This window comes from Loxodonta africana, chromosome 21 (genome assembly GCF_030014295.1).
Source record: "Loxodonta africana isolate mLoxAfr1 chromosome 21, mLoxAfr1.hap2, whole genome shotgun sequence".
In the NCBI taxonomy this organism is placed as follows: Eukaryota; Metazoa; Chordata; class Mammalia; order Proboscidea; family Elephantidae; genus Loxodonta; species Loxodonta africana.
Window position 1 is genome coordinate 76,497,164 of NC_087362.1, and position 25,078 is coordinate 76,522,241.

A 25,078-nucleotide genomic window follows, 5' to 3' on the forward strand; every position below is an offset into this window, starting at 1 on the left:
CCTTGGCAGCCAGTGCTGAAAGCAGGACACAAAGCGGTGTGGGTCACGGAAAAGTGTGGACAGCTGCGAGTCAGAAGCCCTGGGCAAGGATGCAGAGGACTCAGGACTGGGCCTCCGCAGGGAAGGTGTTTCTAGCTGAGGTCAGGCAAAGAGATCTATGTGGCCGCAATGTAGCGGGGCGGGGGGGCGGGGGGGGGCGGGGTAGGGGGCTGTACGAGGTGGATGGCCATGGACATGGAACTCAGGGGAGCCTGAACGTGATGCGGTGGCTAACAGAGTCAGAGAGATGTTTCTGGAAGGTAGAGCTGGCAGCAGCCTGGAGTCTGGCATGGAGACAGAAGAGCTGGGGCCCAGGTGGGCTGATGGGTCAAGACTGGTGCTCAGAGGGGGGACAAAGGAGGCTTCACAGGGTGGGATGGGAGAGGAGAGGGAGGTGAGGCTGGGGTCTGGAGAGGGGGTCTGAGGATCCAGAGAGCCCCCAGGCTGAGCTGGAAATGCATTCCTGGAGGGCAGGGCTGGGCTTGGGCTCAGAAGTCACTGCAAAGGGGGACAGGGCAGTTAAGGAACAGAGAGAGAGGCAAAATGGGGCCCATGGACCACCCGTGTGGGAATCACCTACCCCCAGCCCCCAAGCTGCTGAAGCCGCAGATTCCCAGGTGGGCTGTGAATAAGTATCCCAGGGGAATCTGCATTTTCATCAGGACCTCTCCTCCCCCCGTCCTCCTGGTCTAGTTTGGGAGTCACCTGCTGAGAAGGGAAGGAGCCGAGGACTGGCCTGGAGGTAAGAGAAAAGAAATGAAGAATGTCTAGTACAAAACGAGACCAACGCTGCGGCTGCGGAGGTGGACACCGAGACGAGATGCCCCTGAACCTGGCACTGAGGACCTTCCTAGACTAATTCCACGGGGACACCAGGTTTGCAAACTGGGGCATGACAAGTGGGAAGAGGAGGGGGAAGTGTTAGCCACGAACAGAGGTGATTCTTAAAGGAAATCAGGTTTTCGAAAAATCCAAATGATCTGAAATATATGGAGCACAGTAATGGAGAGGTAGATAATGAAGTGGCAGGGGCCAGCCAGAGGCTATGGGCTGAACATATCATGGTCAGGAGCTGAGAGGACAGACGGGCTCACGGACACGGCAGGGAAGGACGGGGGAGGACAAGAAGTGCTGGGGGAAAGGCGGAGGCTAGGGTCCGAGGAGCGAGGGCACCCGGCCCATCTTCAGCGGGCCCAGTACCTGGAGCTACTTTCTGTAGTTGGTGTGGGGGCGGGGGTACAGTGGGGAGCCGTACTTCTGTGTGTGCATTGTGGCATCCTCCTTCATGGGCCACAAGTCCTATGTGGCAGGACCCTATCCCTCCTCTCCCTCCTATCAGCAGCAACAACAGGCCTGAGTACCTGATGGCACAGCTGAGCCTGCTCAGCAATGCTGACCCACCACCCTGTCCAACGAGTCTCTTTTCTCTCACAGGAGGCAGCCGGCGGCCTGGGAACAGCCCAGCTCCCCCAGCTACTTACGTGGACTGCCTGTCTGAGCATGGTGCCTCGTCCACTGGACGATGATGGCATCTCCGCCCTGCCACCTACTTCACAGGAAGGCCATGAAATCAGGACGCAGAGCGCCCGCGCCATCATTTACAGAACCAGGCAGCATCAGACACCTAGTTAGCATCAACACTGCAGAGGCTGAGGGCAGGTAACAACTTGTTTCTACACGTTTGATACGTGCGCTTTTAAATATTAAATCTGACTACATTTGATCATAGTTGATTATAAAGATGAATAATTCACGTTTTCTGTATTCCTCCCTCCCGGTCTCCTGCGTCCTGCCCTCCCACACCCGAGGATAAGGAAGGGCAGGCTGCTCTCTCAGAGACCATACTAAGAGCCCAAAGGCCACGTAACTTACAGGTCACTGGTCAAGTCACTTCTGGAGCCTACGAAACTCCTGAGCCCCTCAACCTTGCCAGCTAAACCTGGCATTAGTGGCAGCTCAGCTCGCTTCCAGAGACCCACGCCTCAGCCAAGGCGAGTCTCCTGCCCTTTCTCTAAAACAGGAGACATGCTGGACTGGTGGGGCTGCAGGACAAACCTTGAACTGGAAGGTCACAATCACCGCAAGACAGCCTTACACCTCCGCTGTGCTTTTTAAAACATCCGGCTCTGAAGCTGACACGACTGGGGGCCGTGATGGAAGTCACCTCCCTGGCTGCCTCACGTCTTCCACATCCACAGCCTGGAGCTAGGTGACGTGGGCAGCCTACCCCGAAGCGAAAGCTGACCACTAGCTCACACTAAGATGTACCTTCACGGCATCCCACAGAACGCACGACCGAAGCACAGGGTCCTGTGGGGAGCATCCTGGGCCCCCAACCCAGCTCTGCTGGTGGCCAACACAGTCCCTTCACGTGAAGAGCAACCAACACTGACGGCACTGGGTTCTCAGCCACTGTTTCTGGGGGCTGGGAGACATGATCCACGGGACAGATGTGAACCTGGCCGTGAGCATCCTGGGGACAGAATAAGTACAACATACAAAGCCCTTTGAAGGTCCAGGTAACAGTAAAAATGTCAAGAATCACCCAGGAAGAGAGCTTCACCGATGGGAATCTGGGCAATGCTGAAACACAGCCGACACTAAAGGTATGAACTTTGAGGAAACTCACAGAAAGGCTGCTTTGGAGGACACTGAAGAGACAGGTGGGGAAATAAATACGGGGCCTTGGGGTCCCCACGGAAGCTACCAGTGCAGCTTATTGGCTTGGGTCATCCTCGAGAATAAAAAAACAGTTTTTGGCAAAGCGGCACAAACTCAACACCAGGATGGCTTCCGTGGTTGTGGACACCCCATTACCACAACGGTGGGGTTCCTCACAGCACTTCCGTGCACCCATCCTGTCTTCAGAGGCAAAGTCAGGGCTTCTAGAGTCAGGTCAGGGGTGGGGCCTCAGCTGGTGGGTAGTCAGAGCACTGGGCGGGGTCCCCGCAGCTGTGCGCTGCCTCCCGCCCCCCCTCCCCCCCGCCCCACCGTGGGTGAGTCTGGTGAGCAGGCTAAGCTCAGCTCCCTCCTGTGGTGAGTGGAAGGAGAAAAAGGGCTGGCCTTCGTGAGCTCTGGTATTCTGTGAGCCTAACTCTGCCCTGGGCATTAACAACAAACAGGCACAAAGTGCCATCTAGTGGCGCCTCTGGTCCACTCTCACAAATGGGGCCCAAATGAAGGCTCCCCCAACTCCTGCCACCCCCAACTACAGGGCTGAGGGTCAGGGGGCTGGGGGCGAGCACACTGCATGTTAGTGGACGTGACAGACTCAGCTCAGAAAATATACTTTAAGAGGTCTTGCTTTCGTTAAGAAAGCAACTCTGTTTTTTTTTCTTTTTTATTTAGAAAGGCTAATCATATCCATTTGTCAATATCTTTAGCTTTAAGGAAAATAGTTTAAAAAACATAAAAATGTAAATACACTTGAGAGTAAATTGCTATTAAACAATTCTGAACAGGCAGAAAATGTGGACTTTCCTTTTACAGAAAATGGTAACTCTGTAACAGCAGCATAGTTTATATATAGAAAAACGCTGGTTCTGAAACCCCGGGTTTTTATACACAAAACATGGTTTGTTCTATGCGGTCCAACAGCGTGTACACTGGGAAACAGGCATCTTCACATTATGTTATTTCCCATCTGGTACAGACACTGGCTGGGGTTCTATCAGTCAGCCCTGAGCTCTGGCTTCCCGACGCCGCTGCAACACCCCCTTCAATCCAACACCATGGCAGACAGCGCGTTCAGATCTTTCATGTACGGGTGGGCCACCAAAATCTGGTCGATTTTCAGTCTCTGCTCGGAGTCAGGGAAGATCTTCAGGAGGGCTTCCCTCAGCTGGCTGGTTTCCACAGAAGACCTCTGGGCTGGCCCAGGCAGGTTCTGCTGGATGTTCGGAAGGAGGGTGAAGTGGGGCTGCTGAGGAAGCCAGTGGCTTGGAAGGGCTCCCTGAATCCGGGCTGGAGGCTGGTGGCTGGTGCTGGCTGCCTGGATGCCAGGGACTCTGAAGCTGGGGTCAAACACGCCCACACTTGGCAGGGCTTTGAGTAGGGGCTGCATATCTCTGCGAATGGAAGCGAGTGCTGGTGAACCCGGTTATAAGACAAACGAGAAAGCCATGGAAAACACGTGCTCAGCTTGTGGGCGCGGGGGCCTCTCTTGGCATCTGTGACCAGCTACAAGATCACGTAGAGTGGAGGTGGTGAGGTCGGCCGCCCGTGCAGGGGTCTGCGAGGGCTTCACCATCACCGTCTCTAGATGGGTTGTGAGAAGGAATGACAGCTCTTCATGAGCTGGCCCCACCCTGAGGTCTGCCTGGTGTTTTTCTAAATCAATTACCTGGGCAGCTTTCATAAAACATGGGCAACAGGTTCTCACTCTCCTGGAGATGCTGACTCTGTGCGTGGCTCTGGCTGACAGACATTAGAACAAGGGGCTCAATCTGGGCAGGGGGGCATGGACTCACAGGCTGCCCCCACCCCCCGCCAGCTCTGGGTCAGTGACCACAACCTTTCTGAACATGAGTGTGTAAACGTGTGTGCCTGGGCATGCACACTCTTCCAGAGACCCCTTGTTGAATCTGGCTGACAACTGAGCACATTTCCAACCTCAATAGTTTAATACTCTTAAGGTTGGGGGGTGGGGGGATGGGGAATGATGATATGTCACTAACTCCTCAGGCACTTAGTGAACACCTTCAAAAAGAGCCATCAGGTGAATAAAGGAAAGGCAGGTAGAACTGAGGCTGCTCAGGAGGCCACGGAGCCAGAGCTCTTTTCCATCAAGCTGAGCCCCTGGGCTGTGACCTTCCACAAAGGCTGCCAAGTTAAGATGTTTGGAAGAAAAACAAGATATACTGACATCCAGTTGTTGAAAAGGGGCTGTCACTCTCTTGGTGGATAGAGAAGCATGACCTTTGGGAATTAATTCCTGCCTGTGCAATACAACCCAAATGCTCGAAGGAGAAATGAGTCCCAAGACCAGGGAGCAGGACTCATGCTGGTCTCCTCTGTAGAAGACTCTTCTGGGAAGAACCCATCCCTGCCACCACCCACCACTGAATTCACACCCAGAACCCCAAGGGATCCTGTTACAGATAGAAGCCATCAGCTGTCTGGTCTCACCGCCTTAAAAGCTGCAAGCTGAGCATCTTCCTCTCAGTTTAAACCCCCAACATCCCCTGCAAATGTCTGCTGGGAAGTAAACACGGTGCAGCTTGATTTCATTTTAAAAGGGCCTGTCACTAGGTTATATGGTTTGCTAGCCAGGTTATCTAAGATAACCGTGCCCATTACCTGAGAATTCTGAAAACAGAAAAAACTAACAATGTGATTGTACAAAAACAAACAAAAAAACAAACCCTCTAAGCTAAAATAAAAGAAACAAAACCTAAACAATCAAATTCCAGATAAACACGGAATACTGGCTTCTCAACTCAGTGGCAACAGAAGGTAAATGATGGTTCTTGGTATTAATAAATTAATTAACACATTCAAATCAAATGACTCTGGAAAGTGCATATAAGAAGATATTCACATAATAACTAAGTGGCATTTGCCAATAAGTGAGCATCTAGCTTGGAAAGTCCCTCTTTTTAGACCCACAAAATGCTCCGCTCCTCATCCTCTCGTAGGACTGAAAGCACAGGGACCACAGCTGAAAATCTGGTCTTCTGGGGTGCCTGCTTGATTAGCTTCCACATACATCAGTTCTAATTTTAAGGGTTTTTTTCTTTTTTTAAAAACAAAACGCCATTTTTAGTCTTCAAAGACAGCACTTTCAACTAAAACACAAAGAACTGAAGTACACTTTTAAATATAATCAGAAAAAGGAAATACCTAAGGAAGACTTCCTTCCGAAGAAATTCTTCTAACCGAGGTCCAGTTCTTCCCAGGGGATCATCAGGAACCATAAATATGTCCCCGACAAAAGTATACTGAAGCAACCTATAACACAGAGAATGATCACAACACTAAGTCTTTACTGTTACACGAACTGAGAGTATCTCAAAGTACCATCCAATTCAAAAGCGAATGTCTGCCTATGAATTCTGAAATTGCTTAATTTCCTCATGGGTAAAAAACCACTCGTGTTAAACCATTTTAGTTTCTCTCTTTTAGATACAAACACAGTAGAGTAAGGAACTGGATCAGTTGGCCTTCACATTCCTTATACACCCACTCCTCACTTATTGACATGGGTAGGTTCCAAACGCCAGGTTGTTATGTGAAAATGGAGGATGACTATATCAGATCACAAAATGGAAGATGACTACATCATTACATAACTGCCAAATTTCATCATTACTAACTGCCAAACCACTGAGAACCATGCAGCCAAGTGGACACATAACCTTAACCATCACAGCCAGTGTTATCCTTGTCTCACACCTCAGCATTCGTTGCTGCCAGATGTATGTTATTAATGTGCAAAATAATCAGACTGTAGATTTTTCACTACTGTCATAAATGCCAAATGTTGGATAACAAGAGAGTCGATATATAAAGAGTAGGTGTAGTGAGCCTTTCCGATGTTTATCTGGACTTGGCAAACAGTTTCTTCTCATATATCTTTCAATATAATTTTGAAAAATGATTGTCAGCTTAGGACACAAAAGGTGCTCAAAAGGGTTCAATTTTTGGATGAAACGGGTAATTAATGTGTCTGTGAGCAAACTGAGGATGGTCTTTAAAAAAAAAAAAAAAACATGACAGATGAAGAAGGAAAATCTAGGATCAGTAGGGCATTCCATATCAAGTCTGGGGAAAATGCAAAAAAAGAAAAAAGTCCAAGAGGCTGTGTTGTTGCCTAGGCCCCAGATTCTGACTTGCTTTTGTGAACTCTGAACGCAGTGGGTTGGTTTGAGAACTGAGTCTTGACTGCATTTAAACCCTATGTGCATAAAGGTGAATGTTCAATAAATACTGACAACAAGCCCACAGCAAAAACCTGATGGAAACACGTACTGGAAGGTTGTTGCTGTTAGTTGGCGCTGAGGCAGTTCTGACTCACGGCAACCCTGTGTGCAGAGCACAACTACTCCACAGGGTTTTCAAGACTGTGACCTTCCAGAAGCAGATCGTCAGGCCTGTCTTCCAAGGCGCCTCTGGGTGGGCCCGAACCGCCAACCTTTCAGTTAGTCCCACACTTAACCATCTGTGCCACCTGGCTGCCTGGTCCGGGAAGATTAATGACTGGTTAAATGTGTCCAGAAGGTCAAATGCCAATTTTTGGTTCAGCTATCAACATCAGCTTTTTAATAGCATATGGGTCAAAATGTATACAGTAATTAAATCTCACCTGGGTATTTATAGCAGAGAATCATGTTCTAAAGATCTTCTAATGATTTAGCAAAATATAAATACCAGACAAAGAGCAACTGTGAGACCCCAACAGAGGTAAATAATTCGTTTGACTTATACTTGGCCTGAGGTCTATTTGTTTTATGTTTTAAGGTTTGTGGCATTGTATGACTTATACCTGGCACCACCGTAGACCACTGCCTTTTAAGTAACTGGTCAGGTGACGCTTGTTAACAAAAAGCCCTGGAAGCCAGTATTTACTGACCTTAAAACAGTTTTCAACAGCTGGACACATTTGTAGTATCACCACAAATAAAAACTTACAGTGAGAATGCTCAACTCTTTCCTTTGTTATTTCGGATGACATTCAAATGCATTTTCAATATAGATGACTAAACTATGACTACAAACAGCACAAGAAAAGCCAATGGATATTAAAAAGTAGAAATACCACCCCCGCACCCGCGTGAGAAGTGAAAACTCAATCGGCATATTGACTTTGGTCCTATCCTCTTGCTGGAACCTGTTAGTTATCATTAAAGCTAAGGCTCAGTGCAGCAAGGTATGGAGGCCTGACGGCTTGCCACGGTTGTCCGGGCATCAGGCAGGGCCAGGTGAGGAGGAGACTTCTGCTCCGTCACACGCTTTACAGAGTTAACTGGGTCACAACAATGTGCCTCCTGTTCCCAGAGGCTCCGCTGATCCCCTAGGAGATACCACGTGGGCATGACACCCTCACCACACCAGCGGCCGTCCAGTCCGCTCTGACTCATGGCAACCGCATGTGTGTCAGAGAATTGTGCTCCACAGTGCTTTCAAGGGCTGATTTTCCAGAAGTAGATTGCCAGGCCTTTCTTCCAACATGGCTCTGGGTGGACTTGAACCTGCAACCTATCTGTTAGCAGCAGAGTGTGTTAACTGTTTGCACCACCTAGGGACTACCCTATGTGTATAGCTTGGTAAGTTTATACAAACTGAACACAACCCTGTGACTAGCATCCGATTCAAAAAAAAAAAAACAGAACAGGGTCAGCACCCAAGAGTCCATGAATCACTCACTGGCTTTGCTGCTTTGTGCTGCTTTCTCCCACTCACCCAGAGGAGCCGAGTATCCTATGGACTGACTGAGGGCAAATTCTTAAGGCACCTTAAATTCTTATGGTCCCTCATACTGCCTTCTGCAGATCAAGGTGGACAAAATACACGCAAAACGAAAAGAAAAAAATAACAACAAAGCATTTTTGACCAAGACAAAGAAGAAAATATTACCTTTTCGTAATAATTTCTCTCCAAGAGACTGACTCGGTCACAAATTCTCTGAAGTTATCATTTGTTACAATTATGCCACCAGTTTTGTCTGCTAAGTGCAGAAGAAACCTATGGTAAGAGAAAAGAGGTTACGGTGGCTTAGACACACTAGTTCACAGGAAAACAGAAGGATTTCTTCTCCACGGGAAAATCGCCAAGAAACTTAACCAAGGTGGGAAGGCGGAAAAGTTAAGCGCCTGCCAACAGAGGATCCATCAAAAAGCTGAATGCCTCTGAGATGACTAGTGTGATCATCCAAGGGGGCCTGGTATCCCCAAATTCAATGAAGTCCTCATTTTATGATCTCAGCTGTAATTTATATGTTTTTCTAGGAATGTCATATTATTAATAAATAGAGGTAAGAAGACAATGCCTGAGGTCCAGAGCAAAGAATAGAAATACAGCTGACGGCCTATCCAGTTTTTGGTTGCCAGGCTGCAGTACTATGGTGCTAAGATTTGCTGCTGGTGAAGTTAGCCTTTCAGTTCTTTTTTGGCATTTTCTGCTCTGACTTAAGAACAGGTGTGTAGAACTGCCGTTTAGCCTAAGTTATAGGTCCATTTAAATGCACATTATGAAAGGACACACAGTGGTGAAAAAGGGTAAGAACGAAGCATTAAAGAGGAATTCTATTTTATTGCTGGAAATTATTCATATTCAAATCCTCTTAATGAACGAGAGATTTGCGAGGCTAGTGTGGGTTTTAATCCTTTAGGATGACCCCATTTGTCTAAGGCAATGTAGACAAAGATAATGAAACAATAAACTAAGAATCACTGAAATTCAAAGTGTAAACAACTGATTTTATTACTGGTAGCGAATACTTACAGGGGATTTAAAAAAGTACACCTCGTTAGTTTCGGAGACATTAGAAAACCTGGCAAAGTAGTAGGATTTAGCTCCTTGGGTTTACTACTGGGCATTCTACAAATAACTTCTAACTGCACAGGAATCCAGTTCTGCTGCTGTGAGAACAAAGCTGTGGCGGTAGAGGACCTGAAGGTTCCTCGTGAGCCCAGGGGTACCTGCTTTTCTACCTGAGCACTCCTGGGGCCTGTATCAGAGGCCTGGAGCAAGAGGTGCCCTTCCATCCCAGACTCCCAGAACTTTCTCACCCTGGTCCCTGTCCACGCACTGTTCTCCCTCAGCTTCTTCCTGCTGAGCTCTCCTGTCACCTCCCCAACTCTCCCTTATCAGACCTGGTCCCCGCTCTCCCTATCAGACCTGGTCCCCGCTCTCCCTATCAGACCTGGTCCCCGCTCTCCCTACGAGATCTGATCCCCACTCTCCCTATCAGATCTCACCCCCATCCTCCCTATTACATCTGGCCCCCACTCTCCCTATCACATCTGGTCCCGACTCTCCCTGTGAGATCTGGTCCCCACTCTCCCTATGAGATCTGGCCCCCACTCTCCCTATGAGATCTGGCCCCCACTCTCCCTATCACATCTGGTCCTGACTCTCCCTATGAGATCTGGTCCCCACTCTCCCTATTAGATCTGGTCTCATCCCAGCCTGGAGAAGTGCAGGGGCTATGAGGGAGAAGGCCCTGTGGACCTTTTGCTGCATAAATGTCTGCTGTCACCCCAAGTTCCCCTCCGCACCAAGCCCCTCTTCTCGTCTCTGACCTACCTATCATCCACTAGCTGGGCTTACAAGCAAAACTGACTTATCTTTGTGGAGGGAGCTGTGGTGGGGCACGGAGGCAGAAAGGCCAGGGGGGCTGCAAGTGCCACAGGCCAGAAAGCAAACAGAGTAAACGAGGAGAGGACAAGCAGCCACCATGTATGTTCCAGATGCTGGTAGACTGGCTACTAGTGACTTCACACAACTGGAGGAGGGTTAAAAAATGAGTCCTGATGCTTCTCTTCCTCAACCACAGCAATGCTCCCTCCATGACATATCTGTGTGTTTGCCTTCTCCCCCAGTGCACAATTCCTTAGGGAAGGAGGCATGTCTGCATTATCCATGTCCCTGAGACCTGGCTCTGCACCTTGGACTGGCTGGAGCTTGGCAGAGTGTCTAGAAAAACGTGAAGTGCAGACTACAGCTTATTTCTCAAAGGCACCTGCCTTCTAAGTGACATACCAATCTAAGGGATGCAGCTCGCTCCTGTCACACCAGGATTGGCTGAGACCATCCTACATGTAGAAAAAACACTGAGGGCCCAGGCATTAATATGACAGACTGAGTCCCTGGCCAAAAAGAGACCAGGAGATAAAGTTTAAGGCTACTGCATGGAGACAAGCTAGGCCAAAATACAAACATTACTTTACTTTTAGCATGCACCAAAAAAGACTACAAGGTTATGCATTTACTCACAGATTCTCGGCCATGTTTTATTAAAAAAACAAAAACTCAACAGCATTTTTTTTGTTCCTAAACCCATGCAGCAAAGATGGTTGAACATACAACCCTCATTTGTATAAATATTAAGATTCTCAATCCCTGAATCAAGTAAGTCCTTTAAAAGTGTGGGTCACAATAAATAAATAAATAGGTAAATAGATAAATAAGTAAAAAGAAAAGTGTAGGCCCAGACTGCCCACTGGAGCAGGTGGTTGGCTCCTTACCACCCCACACCCACCTTGAAAAGGGAACGGCCTTTCATACCTGTCATCATGAGAAGCAATTCTTTCTCCAAAGACCATCCGTGCAGGAGTTAAAGATAATATTCCAAGCTCCTGGAGCTGGGTTAAGAAGTGTTGTTCTGTTCATGGAATAAGTTGAACACACATTCAGAACAAGGCTATCTTCCCAGGCGTTTAAGTAAATGAAAGTACACCCAAATGTTTCACCTGGAGGGATGTGGAAAACCTTCACTCTATCAACTCAAGAAGACTCAATTTTACTAACTCACTGGGAAGAAAAAAAAAAAACAAGCAAGGCCCACACTAAAGCAAACACAATGTGTAACTGACTAGCTATTTTTTAAACATAAAAAGGTTCAATTCATTTGCTTAAGAAAAGAAAACCATAAACATGTATTTCCAGGCCATATTACAAGCAGTAGAGGACCAACAGAGCGATGGCAAGAGTTGCCAGGAGAGGGCGGGGCGGGAACAGGGAAGAGCATCCCTAGCAGAGGCGGTAGGTAGGGCAATCTGCTCAGCCCCAACCCAAGGCTGTAAAAATCTCCCTCCAGCTGACTGGCTACCCAAGCCCTCTTAGTCATCTGTACAAACATTTACTGATTCTCATGGGGGTGGGGAGTAACAGAGGAGAAAGGGGGGCCGAAGCCACATTTTTGAAAACCAGTAAGGGCCAAAACCAGCTAAAAGCTCAGGGCCGGCAAGTCCCACATTTGCATTCCCTGCTGTGGAACCACCACTGACCAGAGCTGAAATGCCCCGATACTGCGTTACCTGGTGCTAGAGCTACAAGAATACATGGAATGCAGGACTTTATCAGGGATCCAAGTGCAAAAATAGCCACAAAATGAGTGTATCTGTCTCACTTCCCAATTACCTTCTGTTGGGACAAACATGCTGTCTACAATGAGGGAAGCTGGGACTACTTTGGGAAATGTTTGGTCTACCATTTCCACCTCACTAGTGACTACGTGGAAACCCTGGTGGTGTAGCGGTTAAGTGCTATGGCTGCTAACCAAAGGGTCGGCAGTTCAAATCTGCCAGGTGCTCCTTGGAAACTACGGGGCAGTTCTCCTCTGTCCTATACAGCTGCTATGAGTTGGAATCGACTCGATGGCACTGGGTTGGTTGGTTGGTTGGTTGGTAGTGACTCAGTTTCACTTGCTGTTCACCATGCCAGGTGAGTCCTCTGCTCATCTGGCCCGTCTACCTTTACTCCTGGTAACTCTGATATGTTAGGTGCCTGTCACAGCCCTTCCACCTGTCTTCTTACCACCTGAGACGGAAACAATCTTGAGTTTCTCTGGAACGGATCATGATTCACAATAAGGTCAAACCTTTTGAGTGTGGCCTGCAACTCGGCTATTTACCACCAGTTAAAAGAAATGATTTACATTAAGCTGTTAAACAGACTGTTAAAGAGATATACTACCTGAGGAAAGCAAATTTTACCAAGGAACCATTTAAAAAAATACTATCTAAACAGTCAGAAGCCCAGCATAATGGAAAGAGATATTTACTTTTTAAAGCAGCCAAAAGAGAGATTTTTTATGACACACAGTGAACTCTATCTTTCTGTACTGACAACTGTGAGAACTTTCCAGCCTTCCCCCACACGTCTGACGCTCCAACAGTCTCTCTTCAACTGAGCTTTCTTATAATTCTCACAATATCAGTGAAAAATCGTGGAAGTTAAAGTACAGGGGAGATTTAACAAATAGCAATTACTGGCTACAACTGATTTATAATTTTTTTTTTTTTTAAAGCTGCTACCTTGGCACATGGTTCTATTCTCAGTAGTATGTGTTGCAATGATAAACCAACTCATTAAACATCTAACCAGGACTCTGGACAAACCCGTCGGCTTCACCTGTGATGTTCGGATCCCGCCTTGTTCTCCACTGAGGGACAAATACAGTGATGTTTCTGTTGCCAAGCTTCCAAAAGTACTCAACTGCAATGGCGATTCCACGACAAGAGAAAAACTTCTTCAAACCATGGCTGTAAGAAAACAAGAATTTCAGTTAAGCACGTTTAAAGCATATTGAGTTTCATCAAGAAAAAGTGAAAGTAAAACCCACACAGATACAACAAAAAATTAGAAGACAATCTCCTTTAAACTGTTTTTACATTTTCTGGCATTAAAGCACACGGTCTGCTGCTTTATAAAGCCGAGACAGAACCCACTGCAGGCGGTGATGCAGTTCTTAAGACCGTTGTACCGTTTCTCTTGGATTCTGATTAATTAACTGGGTGTGCTTTCGTGACAGAAGGCAGTTTGAGCCTTGTGCTAGGTAATGCTTGTCTATCGCACTTTGATTTTCTTAAATAAGGAGCCCATCTATTGGGGAAAAGGACTGTTTTCAAGTCCTGCCTAGTCACTGGCTTCCAACAATCCTTTGCGACTCTTCCTTAGAAACCTGTTGCTGAAGCAGAAACAATTTAGCAGCTGTGATCACGACTACTCCCTCTGCTTGCCTACGTGGAAGGCAAGAGACAAGATGTGACGTGACCACCACAACTTCCAAGTGGCCGCTGCTTCCTCCAGCTCCAGGAGGCCCTGTCCCCTCTCTGGGGACTGGGGAAACCTGCCCGCTTCACATCTCACAGAAAACAAGCTGAGGACAGGACTCCAATGAAACTAACTGGGGACCAGGGTGGGTGGTTTCGTTGAAGGAAGCAGAAAGCAGAGGGGAAAATCAATCAATCCATCAGCAAGCAGGGACTAGCAGAGAACAGGGCCAGGCACAGGCCACAGGTCTCTACGGCAGCCACTCACCCTTGCCTTGCAGGGTCAAGGCAGGCGCCAAAAACACATTGCTGTCAAGCTGACTCCGACTCATAGCAACCCTGTAGGACAGAGCAGAACTGCCCCACGGGGATTCCAAGCCGCGGCTGGTGGACTTGAACTGCCCATCTTTTGGTTAGCAGCTGAGCTCTTAACCACTGCGCCACCAGGGCTCCAAAAGCAAGCACAGACAGTTGTAAATAGGTGAGTGTGGCTGCGTTCTGTATTTATAAGAATGGGTGGTGGGCCACATCTGGCCCAGAGTTTGTAGCCCCTTGTCTAGAAGGTTAAAAAATGCTCCCTCTAGCGAAAGATCTGGTGACAATTTCAGAAGACACTAGGAAAGTATTTAAAATTTATTCTCCAGAAGTAAAAAAAAAAAAAAGTTTTAGAAACTCTGCAGGTGGTAATCCAACTGTCAGTGTTACTACCCACGGCTATTGGAATGAAAAAGAAAAGACCAAAATCCCAAACTGTGATGCTATAATTTATGAGATCAGCAAAGTCTATTTCACTGCTTCAGTGATCACCGATGTTCCCATGACGGTGTCTTCTCTCCACCTCTGGTCCACACCTCAAACTGCTTCCTGGTTATTTATTTCACATGAAAGTTCTACCAACTCAGGCACGACATGCCCCAAAGTCAAATCCAGGCTCTTCTGATTCCGAGCCACCCTGCAAACTCCAGCTAGAGGGTCTGTCATGGATTGAATCATGTCCCCCCAAAATATCTGTCAACCTGGCTAGGCCATGATTCCCAGTATTGTGTGGCTGTCTACCGTTTTGTCATCTGACGTGATTTCCCCATGTGTTGTAAATCCTATCGCTATGATGTAATAAGATGGATTAACCAGTCCCAGTGCCATCGAGTCGATTCCTACTTAGTGGCAGTTATATTGATGAGACCTACTAGATAGTGTCCTAAGTCAGTATCTTTTGATATGTAAAAGAGAGAAACAGAGAGGCATGGGGAACTCATACCACCAAGAAAGTAGCACCGGGAGCAGAGTGCATCCTTTGGACCTGAGGTTCCTGCGCTGAGATGCTCCCAGACCAAGGGAGGACTGATGTCAAGGACCTTCCTCCAGAGCTGACAGAGAGATAGCCTTCCCCTGGAGCTGGCGCCCTGAATTTGGACTTCTAGCCTACTGGACTGTGAGAGAATAAACTTCTCCTTGTTAAAGCCATCCACTTGTGGTATTTCTGCTACAGCAGCACTAGATGACCAAGACAGGGAATTTGATCAACAGTATTGTTCTTCTAGACAAGTCCTCCACCTGACTTCATAGCCCCTCCACATCTGACCACTCAGAAGGGATCTGGCCACGACCATGAGTCAACACCCTCTTGGTTTGGGCCAGGTAGTCTTGGCATGTCACTCCTGCTGGTCTTGGCCTTTTTCTCACACTGCCTTCAATTTGTGCTTGGTGGTCTTGTGCCTTCCCCTTGCTCTCTCTTCAAATCCCTTCAGGGCTCAATTCTAGCCCCGCTTCTTCTGTGAAGCTTTCTCCAGACACAGGTGCTCACGGTTACCTCCCTTCCTGTCCTCTGACTTCTTATCCTGTACTGTGCACCACAGTACCTCAAAGGCCAGTGGAGGAGGAATGGAACTGAGATTCCTGTTAGAGAACAAGAAGGAAGCACTGAGAGGCACAGCAACTGGCCCCAGGCTGCACAGCCGGTGAGTGGAGGATCAGACATGGGCTTCCTCGCTCCTCGGCCAGTGCCCTTCCCACTACCCACAATAGTCAGCCCAACTCATCTATGTCCCTTGAGAGCAAGAATGGACTGGACACCTGACTGACATCTAACACAATGACTCAGAACAGCTGCTTAGAGACACCTCCTTCTAGATGCTAAAGCCTGCTTTCTTTTCAGTGAACCACTAAGAGACTGCCAGGCAGCTGCTAGACCCAGAAAACACACACAATTACACAAACCCACTCTTTTTTTTTTTTTAATTGTGCTTTAGATGAAAGTTTATAGCTTGAGTTAATTTCTGATACAAATTGTACACACATATTGTTATGTGACACTAGCTGCAATCCCTGTAATGTGACGGCACACTTCCCCTTTCTACCCTGGATTTCTTGTGTCCATTCAACAAGTTTCTGTCCCGGCCTGCCTCTGGATAGGTCTCGTGTATCATCTGGTAGTTCTATACAAACCCACTCTTGATGAAGTCATTTGGTAGCAGATTTACTTATCTAAAAGCATTCAAATATGGCAAGCAGGGGCAGATTATCCAATAAGCAAGGTTTATGTGTGCTTACTTACTAATCTGTAGTGAACAACTTCACGTGGGTTTCACCACGTCACATCAAAGTGATCACTACAGAGTAGTAAGTAAGCACAAGGGAATGGGTGCTTACCTTGCTTATTGACTAACCTGCCCCTAAGGGCAAGAATGTAACTAGATGACATTTGTTACTGGAATAACGAGTGGGGGTAGTTTTTTTGGAGCGGGGACTTTTCTCTCCTTTGTAAGTTTTAAAAAGACCACATCATCCATCATTCTAATTGCTTACCAGCAAGGCCTGGCCTACCCAGAGCCAGTGTCCGCCAGAGCCCGAGGCAGGGCATCCAGTTCCATCCCACCAGGTCACTGTGGACAATGGAGGGAAATGCCGACGTGGTGACGTTCTGCCACCTCAGACAGCAAGCTGAGCGAGGAGGGAATGCGGTTTCTATCGCTAGAAGCACAAGCTCTAATTTTTGATACCAGTTTTGATACCCCGAGAAGCGTTATCTTCAGCAATAAGATACCAGTTTTGATGCCCTGAAAAGTCTCTAGAGCAGTGCTGGGGGTCAAACCAGCTGTTCGAAATTCTGGAGAACCCAGAGATTTTACCCAGAACATAAAACTACAGAAAAACATCAGTGGAGCCAAATCTTTGTCCTCAAAACAATGCAGCGGGTCCACCAAGGACTCCTCCTCCTTCAATCCCAACATCCTGGCTCTGCAGAATCTGCTTCATCATCACTGCTTCCCACCCCCTCTGCAATCAAACCAGAGCAGCTAGTTGACAGGTAAACCTACACCAACGGTTCTGCTTCAAAGTATACACACACACACGCACACACACACGCTCACATACCCCAACACTGCTCTACTCCTGGAAGGCTAAAGCTCCGGGCTCCCAGCCTCAAATGCGTGACAGCAGACTAATGGTAGTAGGCCTGGGAGGCCAGGTCTGCAGGCTCTCAGGAGATACACATTCCGTACAACAGGTAACAATTTGCATCACCTGCCTGTTTTCCATATCCTACCAGGCAGTCTAGTAGGCAGTAAAAGTGTTCACAGTACAGGAGATCCCTGATGAAAATCACAGCAGTCAGAAACAGACAGGGCAGTGAAAAAGTGAAAACCCTTTCTGAGCTACCCAGGAAAGAGGAATTTCCTTCTATAGCCTCCACTTAAAAATAGCCATGTAACCCTGATTTAGAAAAATAGTTCTGGCAAATAAGGGGCAAATCTCATTTACACGGAAAATTGTCAAGCCGAGAAGTCAGGTGTTCTTCCGCTGAAGTTTCGGACTGACAGCCCACGTGTTATCCGGCCAGCACCGTGCTGTCTAGCCATACACCACAAGCAGTTTCCATTCACTCATCATTTGACTCACCCACAGTGATGAGGGGAAAGCCGGGTAGATGTGTACACACTCAACAGCAGGCAGTAGGGTGTTTTGGAAGTTCTCACAGGTATGTGTGAGCCGCAGATCTCAAGCTGGGCAGACAAATAAACGAAGGCTTTGCGGAAAGCCAGGGATGGGTGGGCTTGGGTTGCTAGGGTGAGGTTCAAACCAGCAGATCCTACTGCTTAAAAGCTCTAGTTTCCTTCTGACTACTTCCTCAACCAGCTGGGTCAAATGCGTGAGGTCTGCTCAGCAGTGCTTAAGGAACCCAGTGTTGCCAAGGCCTGAAAATCTACCTCAGCTTCTGTGAGAGGAGGCGGGGTGTGTGGTGGCTTTGGTGTCAGACACTGTGTGCTCAAATCTCCTATCTGTGTGACCTTGGGTAAGGTGTTTAAGCCTTTCTGGTCCTCCATTTCAATTATGTATAATTTTTACCTCCCAAAATTGGGGTGCAGATTACACTTCTAAGAATAATAAAGTGCAGTGCCTGCTACATAATAGGTATTCCAGCTTGAAGATTCCAAGTATTTGCTAAATTAAACACATGGCCTCAATTAAAACTTAATCTAAATTGTTCACTGGAACAGCAACCATTAAGTTGCAAATGAGTGGTGAAAAGTCACATTAAAAAACACAGTCTTCTTTAAGTCTTCAGTTCACTCATTCGTTCAATACACCTTCACTGACGTCTAGCATGCGCCAGGCGCCATAGACGCTGGGGGCAGTTCAGTGAACACAGCAGATACGGATTACCCCCCTTCGTGGAATTCACAGTCTAGTCTAGTTCAGACTAATACTGAAGTAATTTATTCCGAATAAGGGTTAATAAACAAAGGATACTTTCCTCAAATGCTGTCTTCTTAGGGAAACCCACCTTTTGGCAGAAGTGCTGCTTTTACACCGAGACATCTTGGAATTTAAAGAAAATTCAAATCCCTCTAAAACAGACCCAAACCAAAAAACCAAACCCAGTGCCGTTGAGTCGATTCTGACTCATAGCGACTCTATAGAACAGAACAGAACTGCCCCATAGAGTTTCCAAGGAGCACCTGGCAGATTCGAACTGCCGACCTTTTACTTAGCAGCCATAGCACTTAACCACTATGCCACCAAATAGACAGTTTTCCAAAAAACTGAAGAACGTTCTATCACAGCTTGTGTTTTGCCTTAGTGCACTGATTCAGTGGTTTTCAAAAGAGATGGTGCAGTACCCTAGGGGCTGACAGGAGACAAGCACCTGGGTGTCGCTGTGACTGGGGTTGGGAGGGGACCGCTGGCAAAGTGGGACAGACTAGATATGCAAAACACCCGCCAAGGATGGACCATGCCACTCCAAATTCCACCTGTGACTTCTGAGAAACACTAGCTATCATCCAAAACAGTTTTCTAAAGTGTCATTATCACTGGTCATTCTATGCTAATTTGCTTTTCTTATCCTTTGAACAGGAATTTGGAAAATCTTTCCACATATAGGAAAGCAAAAAAGGAATACTATTACAATCATGACATAAATTTTATATCACCATTTGGCTCAAGAAATCCTAACGAGGAATAGGCACTGGGCTTGAAATGTGGCTGACTGAAATGGCATTTTGCGTTTTTACTTTAGTGCTACGCAGCTGTGGACCATTCGCTGGGTTTCCCCCAACAGCTGAGAAACCCTAAGCGAAATGACAATAAACAGTATCGTTTGGAAATGCAGACAAACGAGTGTATTACGTACTTTTTACCACCTGTCTTCAAACTTTAACATTTGAAATGCCAGTATTTTCTTAACAGCAAAACACAGAATCAGTAATTCATTCAAAACATAAAAAACGAGTCCTTATATTTTTAGAAATGTATACTACAGTATCTTGAATGAAATGATAAAACTGAGATTTCCCTCAGAATAACGCAGGGAAAGACAGTAGGCAGGGTGCAGATGGAACAAGAATGGCCATGAGCTGCTAACTTTAAGTTTGGTGATGAGCACGTGCGATTCATTGTACTGCTATGTCTTGTGTATTTGTAAAGTCTCACAATAAAAGACGAAAAAGACAATAAATAAAAAAACATATAATAAGCGCTTATATACAGTGAAACCTGTGAGAGCTGGAACGCAACAGGACTGCCTCATTTTTCCAGGTCTCACAAGTATTCCACCTTTGACAGGGTGCAGTCTTACCACTTTTCTATGTTTTAGTGGAAAGTGTTTGGGTGTTCCTTCTCTGACAGGTTTCCTCCTTACAGAGGTTCCAGCTTATGCAGGTCTTACTGTATTTCTGTAAGATTTACTTTTCAACCCCACCCAGTATTCCTAAAAACTTTGGCATTAACGAATCTTGTAAAAGTCCTCGGAGAGAGGCCACACAGAAACTCAGCAGTTCAGGTGAACTTTTCTAAGGTTTGGCAATGTCTTCCTTGCCCACGCCTAGTGCTCCTTTTCTTGATCTGTGGCTACTAGAGCTTGAAGGTGTCTTCCAAGTCAGCAGGCTTCACTCCGCAGCTGCTGCAATGTCATGACAAACCGTACTTGGAAACTAAAACTCACAAGGGTTAAGGTACCCGCTCAAGTTCCAACAGTGGGTCCACAGTGGGTTGAAGCTTCGGACATCACTCTCACACTCTCCCTAACCACTATATCAAACTGCCCCTAGAGAAGAAACCCAATACCACACCACAGGTGTAAAATCAGAATCGTAAGAGGGATCCCAAGAGAGGCTTCTTAGCACCTGTTTAACTCTTTTTATTAAAAACTAATATACACAACTTCAGTAAGAGTAGAAGCCCACAACAGAGCTCAAACAGACTGATTTCATTAGAATAGAAGCTGCTTTCACCTGCCAGCAGAAACGTTAGGGAAACACAGCTCACCTATCAGCACCACACACACTGCACACTCATGGCCAGAGACCGGGCCCATTCTGCCAGAAAAAAGGCTTTTTTACCTTGAGCTCCATGCTCATACTCAGAGCCTAGTGGTATTCACAGTTATCAGGAATCTAATGATTTGAAATCTCTATACTGCTTATCATTGGGCAATGCAGCGTGAAGAGCTGAATTTTCTATCATCTCTGGCTTAGAAGGGCAGCAGGGTGAAGCACTGTTCACAGCTCTGGAAGATGGTATGACAAAGCCTTCCCGACCAGCTGCCACCATCCAGGTAAGGCTGTAGACCAGCTGCCCCCAACCCACCCATCCAGGTAAGGCTGTAGATTAGTTCCCCCTCCCCCCCCTCCCATCCAGGTAAGGCTGTAGACCAGCTGCCCCCCCCCCCACCATCCAGATAAGGCTGTAGATCAGCTCCCCCCCATCCAGGTAAGGCCGTAGACCAGCTGCCCCCCACCCACCCATCCAGGTAAAGCTGTAGATTAGTTCCCCTACCCCCCCTCCCATCCAGGTAAGGCTGTAGATCAAGGACAGATGCAAAGGGTAGTTCCTATAAACACATGTCATTCTGAGACACTGGCTACAGCCCCATTTAAAATGATAAGGTAATGTGCAGAGTGGACTTACGTGATTGCGACGTTGCTCCCGTCTATAACGATGTGCTTCAAATCCACTCTCCCTGGCTCGTTTTTTAATTCCAGCTTGTAGGGGACTTTCAGAGTATCTCGAAACCTCTGAACCCCTGTAACTGAGGAATCAACGTGATCGGACAGTCCTGCCAGCCTCGCATCAGCAACCGAAGGTGGTGGCTGGGGCAGCCGCATGGGTGGAGAAAGGGCTGGACAGCTGGGCTTAGCCGGGGAGCTGCCACACCCTGAACGGCCGCCACAGGCAGATTTGGTGTTGTTTGGAAGGAAGGGCTCTGCCTGGGGCTGCAGAACTGGAATTCTGGGCTGATGACCTGAAGCTCCCCTTGAAACAAAACTGACCGCTTCTTTGGGGCTTGACGGGGTGACAGAGGGTGCAGGGCCATCAGTTTCAAGGTCTGCGTTACAAGTGTAGCTCTGGTTTGAACCCCAGGTTTGTTTCTGTTCTGTCGGCACTGTTCTGAAAGTATCAGTTTTGCAATTTGAGGTACATGGTTTTGATTCCACTTTGAACAGTAGCTGAGAAACTTTTTCTACTGTATTTTGCTGCGTCTGAGTCTGCGTCTTCTTTGGAGTGGAATCCACCGTAAGCTCACTTACGCTGCTGCAGACACCTTTGTTTTTGGTTTTGTTGGTCTCTGGGTGCAGAGCACCAGGTGAAACTTCTCTGTCTTCCTGGATCCTTTTGTTTTCTTTCTCAATCTCCTCTAAGAGCAGCAACGGTTCAGCAGATGGCCCAAATTCCCTAATGGCCTTTTCAACAATTTCCTGGGAATAGCCCATGGTTTTAAAAAAGTTTACGAGGATGTTGTATTCCATTTCCTCAGTAGTGTCTTTTCCATCTGGACTTAAATGTTCGGAATCAGGAGAACCAGACAGGTCAATGATTACACTGCTGGCTGATGTCTTACCGTCACGTAAAAGCTCCTCCTCTTGAACGTTTTCCAAAGAAAACTGCTTCTTGGTATGTCTTTCTTCAGAATCAGAAGATCTCCTTTTGTGACAAATTCTGTCTTTGGAAAGCGCCTCTTCATCTGGGGGGAGGCCGTTTACTGGAACAAAAAGTTCATCGGGCGAACTGGCAAAGACTGTGTCCATTTGTTTTGTAAGCTCAGAAACAGGAGTGCCAGCTTTATTTCTGGCATCTTCCTGCAAAACAATTTCATCTCTGGAAATATTCAGCCCCACTGCAGCATTCTGTGTAAACTCTGTCTGTTTAGAATCTCTCACTTCAGTAACACCATCATTTGCTGTTTCAAACAGATTCTCCTCACCCTGTGTGAGAGTCAAAAGTTCTTTTTTCAAGGAAGTGGGCAAAATCAACAAGTCCATGGTATAATTGTCTGCTCGGGCTTCAACGAATTGTTTAAATTCCCTTTTCACCTCTGATTCCTTGTGACTGCTGGGTAGGTTCTCATTATTCTCAAAGAGCTTTACAAACTGCTGAATGTGACTCCTCGCCATGACCACGGCCTCGGCACTCCCTCTGATGCCAACAAGACCAATGTCCAGAATGCAGAGGTCGGCACAGGTATCCTGAATCAAGCTCTTCAGAAACAGGCTCTGTGCCCCAACAAAAATGCAGTGCATGGCTTTGGGGTAACACTCTCTTTCTTCTAGTTCGGGTTCACAGATTCCTTTAATATATTCCTGTGAAGAGACAGTAAGAAATTAGACCAATTTACAGAAGCTCCTTACAGCACATCACGTTACTCACGTACTCACAAATGTCAAGCGGATTTTACAAAAATCAAAATCATGTTTGTAACTTTGGGAACAATGCCATGTTTTAAATAAAAGATTTAAAGTAAGCTGCTTAATTGTCTTCAGAGGAACTGAAACGTTTGTATCTAAATCTAACCACAGGTATTTGTAAATTCTCAATTCTGTACCTTGCCATGTGATCCTAAGGGTCTGCCCAGCTGCACAGTGGAGGATCACAAGACTAGGCTTACTTCTACGAAGGAGAAACACCTCTGCTGTGCCGTCCGTCCTTTATCCCTACTACGGCCCTAGGCTTACTTCTACGAAGGAGAAACACCTCTGCTGTGCCGTCCGTCCTTTATCGCTACTACGGCATCATTAAGAGACAAGCTATTAATCAAATCACCTACTTGAGAACGAGCCTTGGTTTTGCTTCGCTACTATTACCCTTGCTTTCCAAATAAAACAGATTGATTTCCCGAAGGCATTTACGAACAAGATTAACAATATACCCTAAATAAGTTATGTCTGTGTTTTCTAAGAAAGGCCAAACTGTGCTGATGGAGACCTAATATCAGCCAACGAAAACCCTGTATCACAACAGTTCAATCTAGTCGTGCATGGGGTTGCCACTGGGGCGCCAGCTCAAGGGCAGCGAACACCATCAAAGTATGAAGAACCACAAAACACTGGACAGCTCTGCCATCCTCAAAGCTAAGGTAGGGTTTCTGATGAAATCTGGTATTGAAGGAGGCCTGAATGAGGTAAGAAGGGGAACTGGGTTCTTATAAGCAACCAGGTTGCTACTGAGGGCAGAATGCAAAGCAAGCAAGCACTGGCACGCCCCCCCCGACCCCCACCCCATCCTCGCTGCCACCTCAAAACAAAACAACACAACAGTGAAACATATTTGTGGAGTCAGGGTGCCCTGGCCTGAAATTCCAGCCATACAGCTTGTGCAACTTTGCTCAACCTAACTAACCCCTCTAAGCCAGTTTCTTCTCTGTACCAGAGATAAGGCTAGTGCAATCTTGGGGCTGTTGAGCGAATTCAATGAGATAATCAATATAAAGTCCTGGCAAGAGTGCCTTGCACATACTATGTGCTTACTACATAGTAACAACACTGTTACCCCAATTATCAGGGAAAAATTTCTGGACAGACATTTGTGAGAAATGAGCTTGGTGATGCCTGATCTATATTTCAAACTAAAATCAGGCTGGCATGGCCAAAAAGGGTGCTATTTCGTCCAACTCAAAACAAGGCTTTGCAGGATGGCACCTACCATACACTATGTTGATGGCCACACTCTTCAGTTAGAATTTATATTCAAATATGCAAACACTTTCCTCATGCACCTAGATTTTGGAACAACAAAACGCCTACGAGCACATGGAACACCAAAAACATGAAAATGCCACAGAGGAAGAGCTGGGTCTACGCAGCATGATACTCAGTCACGACTTCTTTAGGGTCTTGTATTCATTGCGTGCGTTGGTAGTGTCTGTAGGATCTGTGGTGAAGAACAGATCATTGGCGCTGGGCTGACAAGCCTGGTTTTTTCTTACAGCAGTTTGCCATTTCTGTAACGTAGTAACTGATTAAACACCAAGTACAGTCAGCAATCATCCTTTCTGGACGTGCAAGTAGAGAGCTAAATATCTATGCCAGTATCCATCCCTGAAGATGGTGGTGCGGTAGTTAAGAGCTATGGCCACTAGTCAAAAACTCGGCAATTTGAATCTACCACTCACTCCTTGGAAATCCTATTAGGGCAGTTCTCCTCTGTCCTATAGGGCGCTGTGAGCTGGGATTGGCTTGACAGCAACGGGATTTATCCCGAAGATGTCAAAAGGCACAACATTTGGCTTTTGCTCCTGTCTGAATTTACGCTATATTTAGGTTGTCGCCTCAAGTTTTTTATTTTTAACATTTCCAGGGAGCTGGAAAGATGCTACAGAAAGTCCCGCATACTCTTCACCCTGTTTCTCCCATGGTTACATCTTACATAACAACATGATATCAAAACCAGGAAATTAACACTGACAGTGTGCGTGTATTTCTAACCCATTTTATCACATTGAGATTCCTCTAAGATACAGAACTAATCCATCGCCACAAAGACCTCCCTCCTGCTACCCCTTTTAGTCACAGCCACCCCACTTTCCCTACCCTCCCTAACCCCTGGGA

The 25,078-nt window shown here is 46.8% G+C and overlaps 1 protein-coding gene across 4 annotated transcripts in view; it reads right to left on the bottom strand.

Moving 5' to 3' along the window:
- Positions 1 to 3,041: 3,041 nt before the first annotated feature.
- The window catches only part of N4BP1 (NEDD4 binding protein 1), a 69,315-nt gene continuing 47,278 nt past the window's right edge, over positions 3,042 to 25,078 (bottom strand). Inside the window, exons 1-7 of one of the 4 annotated variants that reach the window (XM_064274142.1) lie at positions 24,174 to 24,191; positions 21,165 to 22,834; positions 13,114 to 13,244; positions 11,266 to 11,362; positions 8,614 to 8,721; positions 5,881 to 5,988; positions 3,044 to 4,106 (exon numbers count right to left, since the gene is read on the bottom strand). In XM_064274142.1, coding sequence (XP_064130212.1) covers positions 3,758 to 4,106; positions 5,881 to 5,988; positions 8,614 to 8,721; positions 11,266 to 11,362; positions 13,114 to 13,244; positions 21,165 to 22,834; positions 24,174 to 24,176 — 2,466 coding nt within the window. In that variant the 5' untranslated portion in view covers positions 24,177 to 24,191 and the 3' untranslated portion in view covers positions 3,044 to 3,757. The other 3 variants (XM_064274140.1, XM_064274143.1, XM_064274141.1) reach the window with 3 other exon arrangements.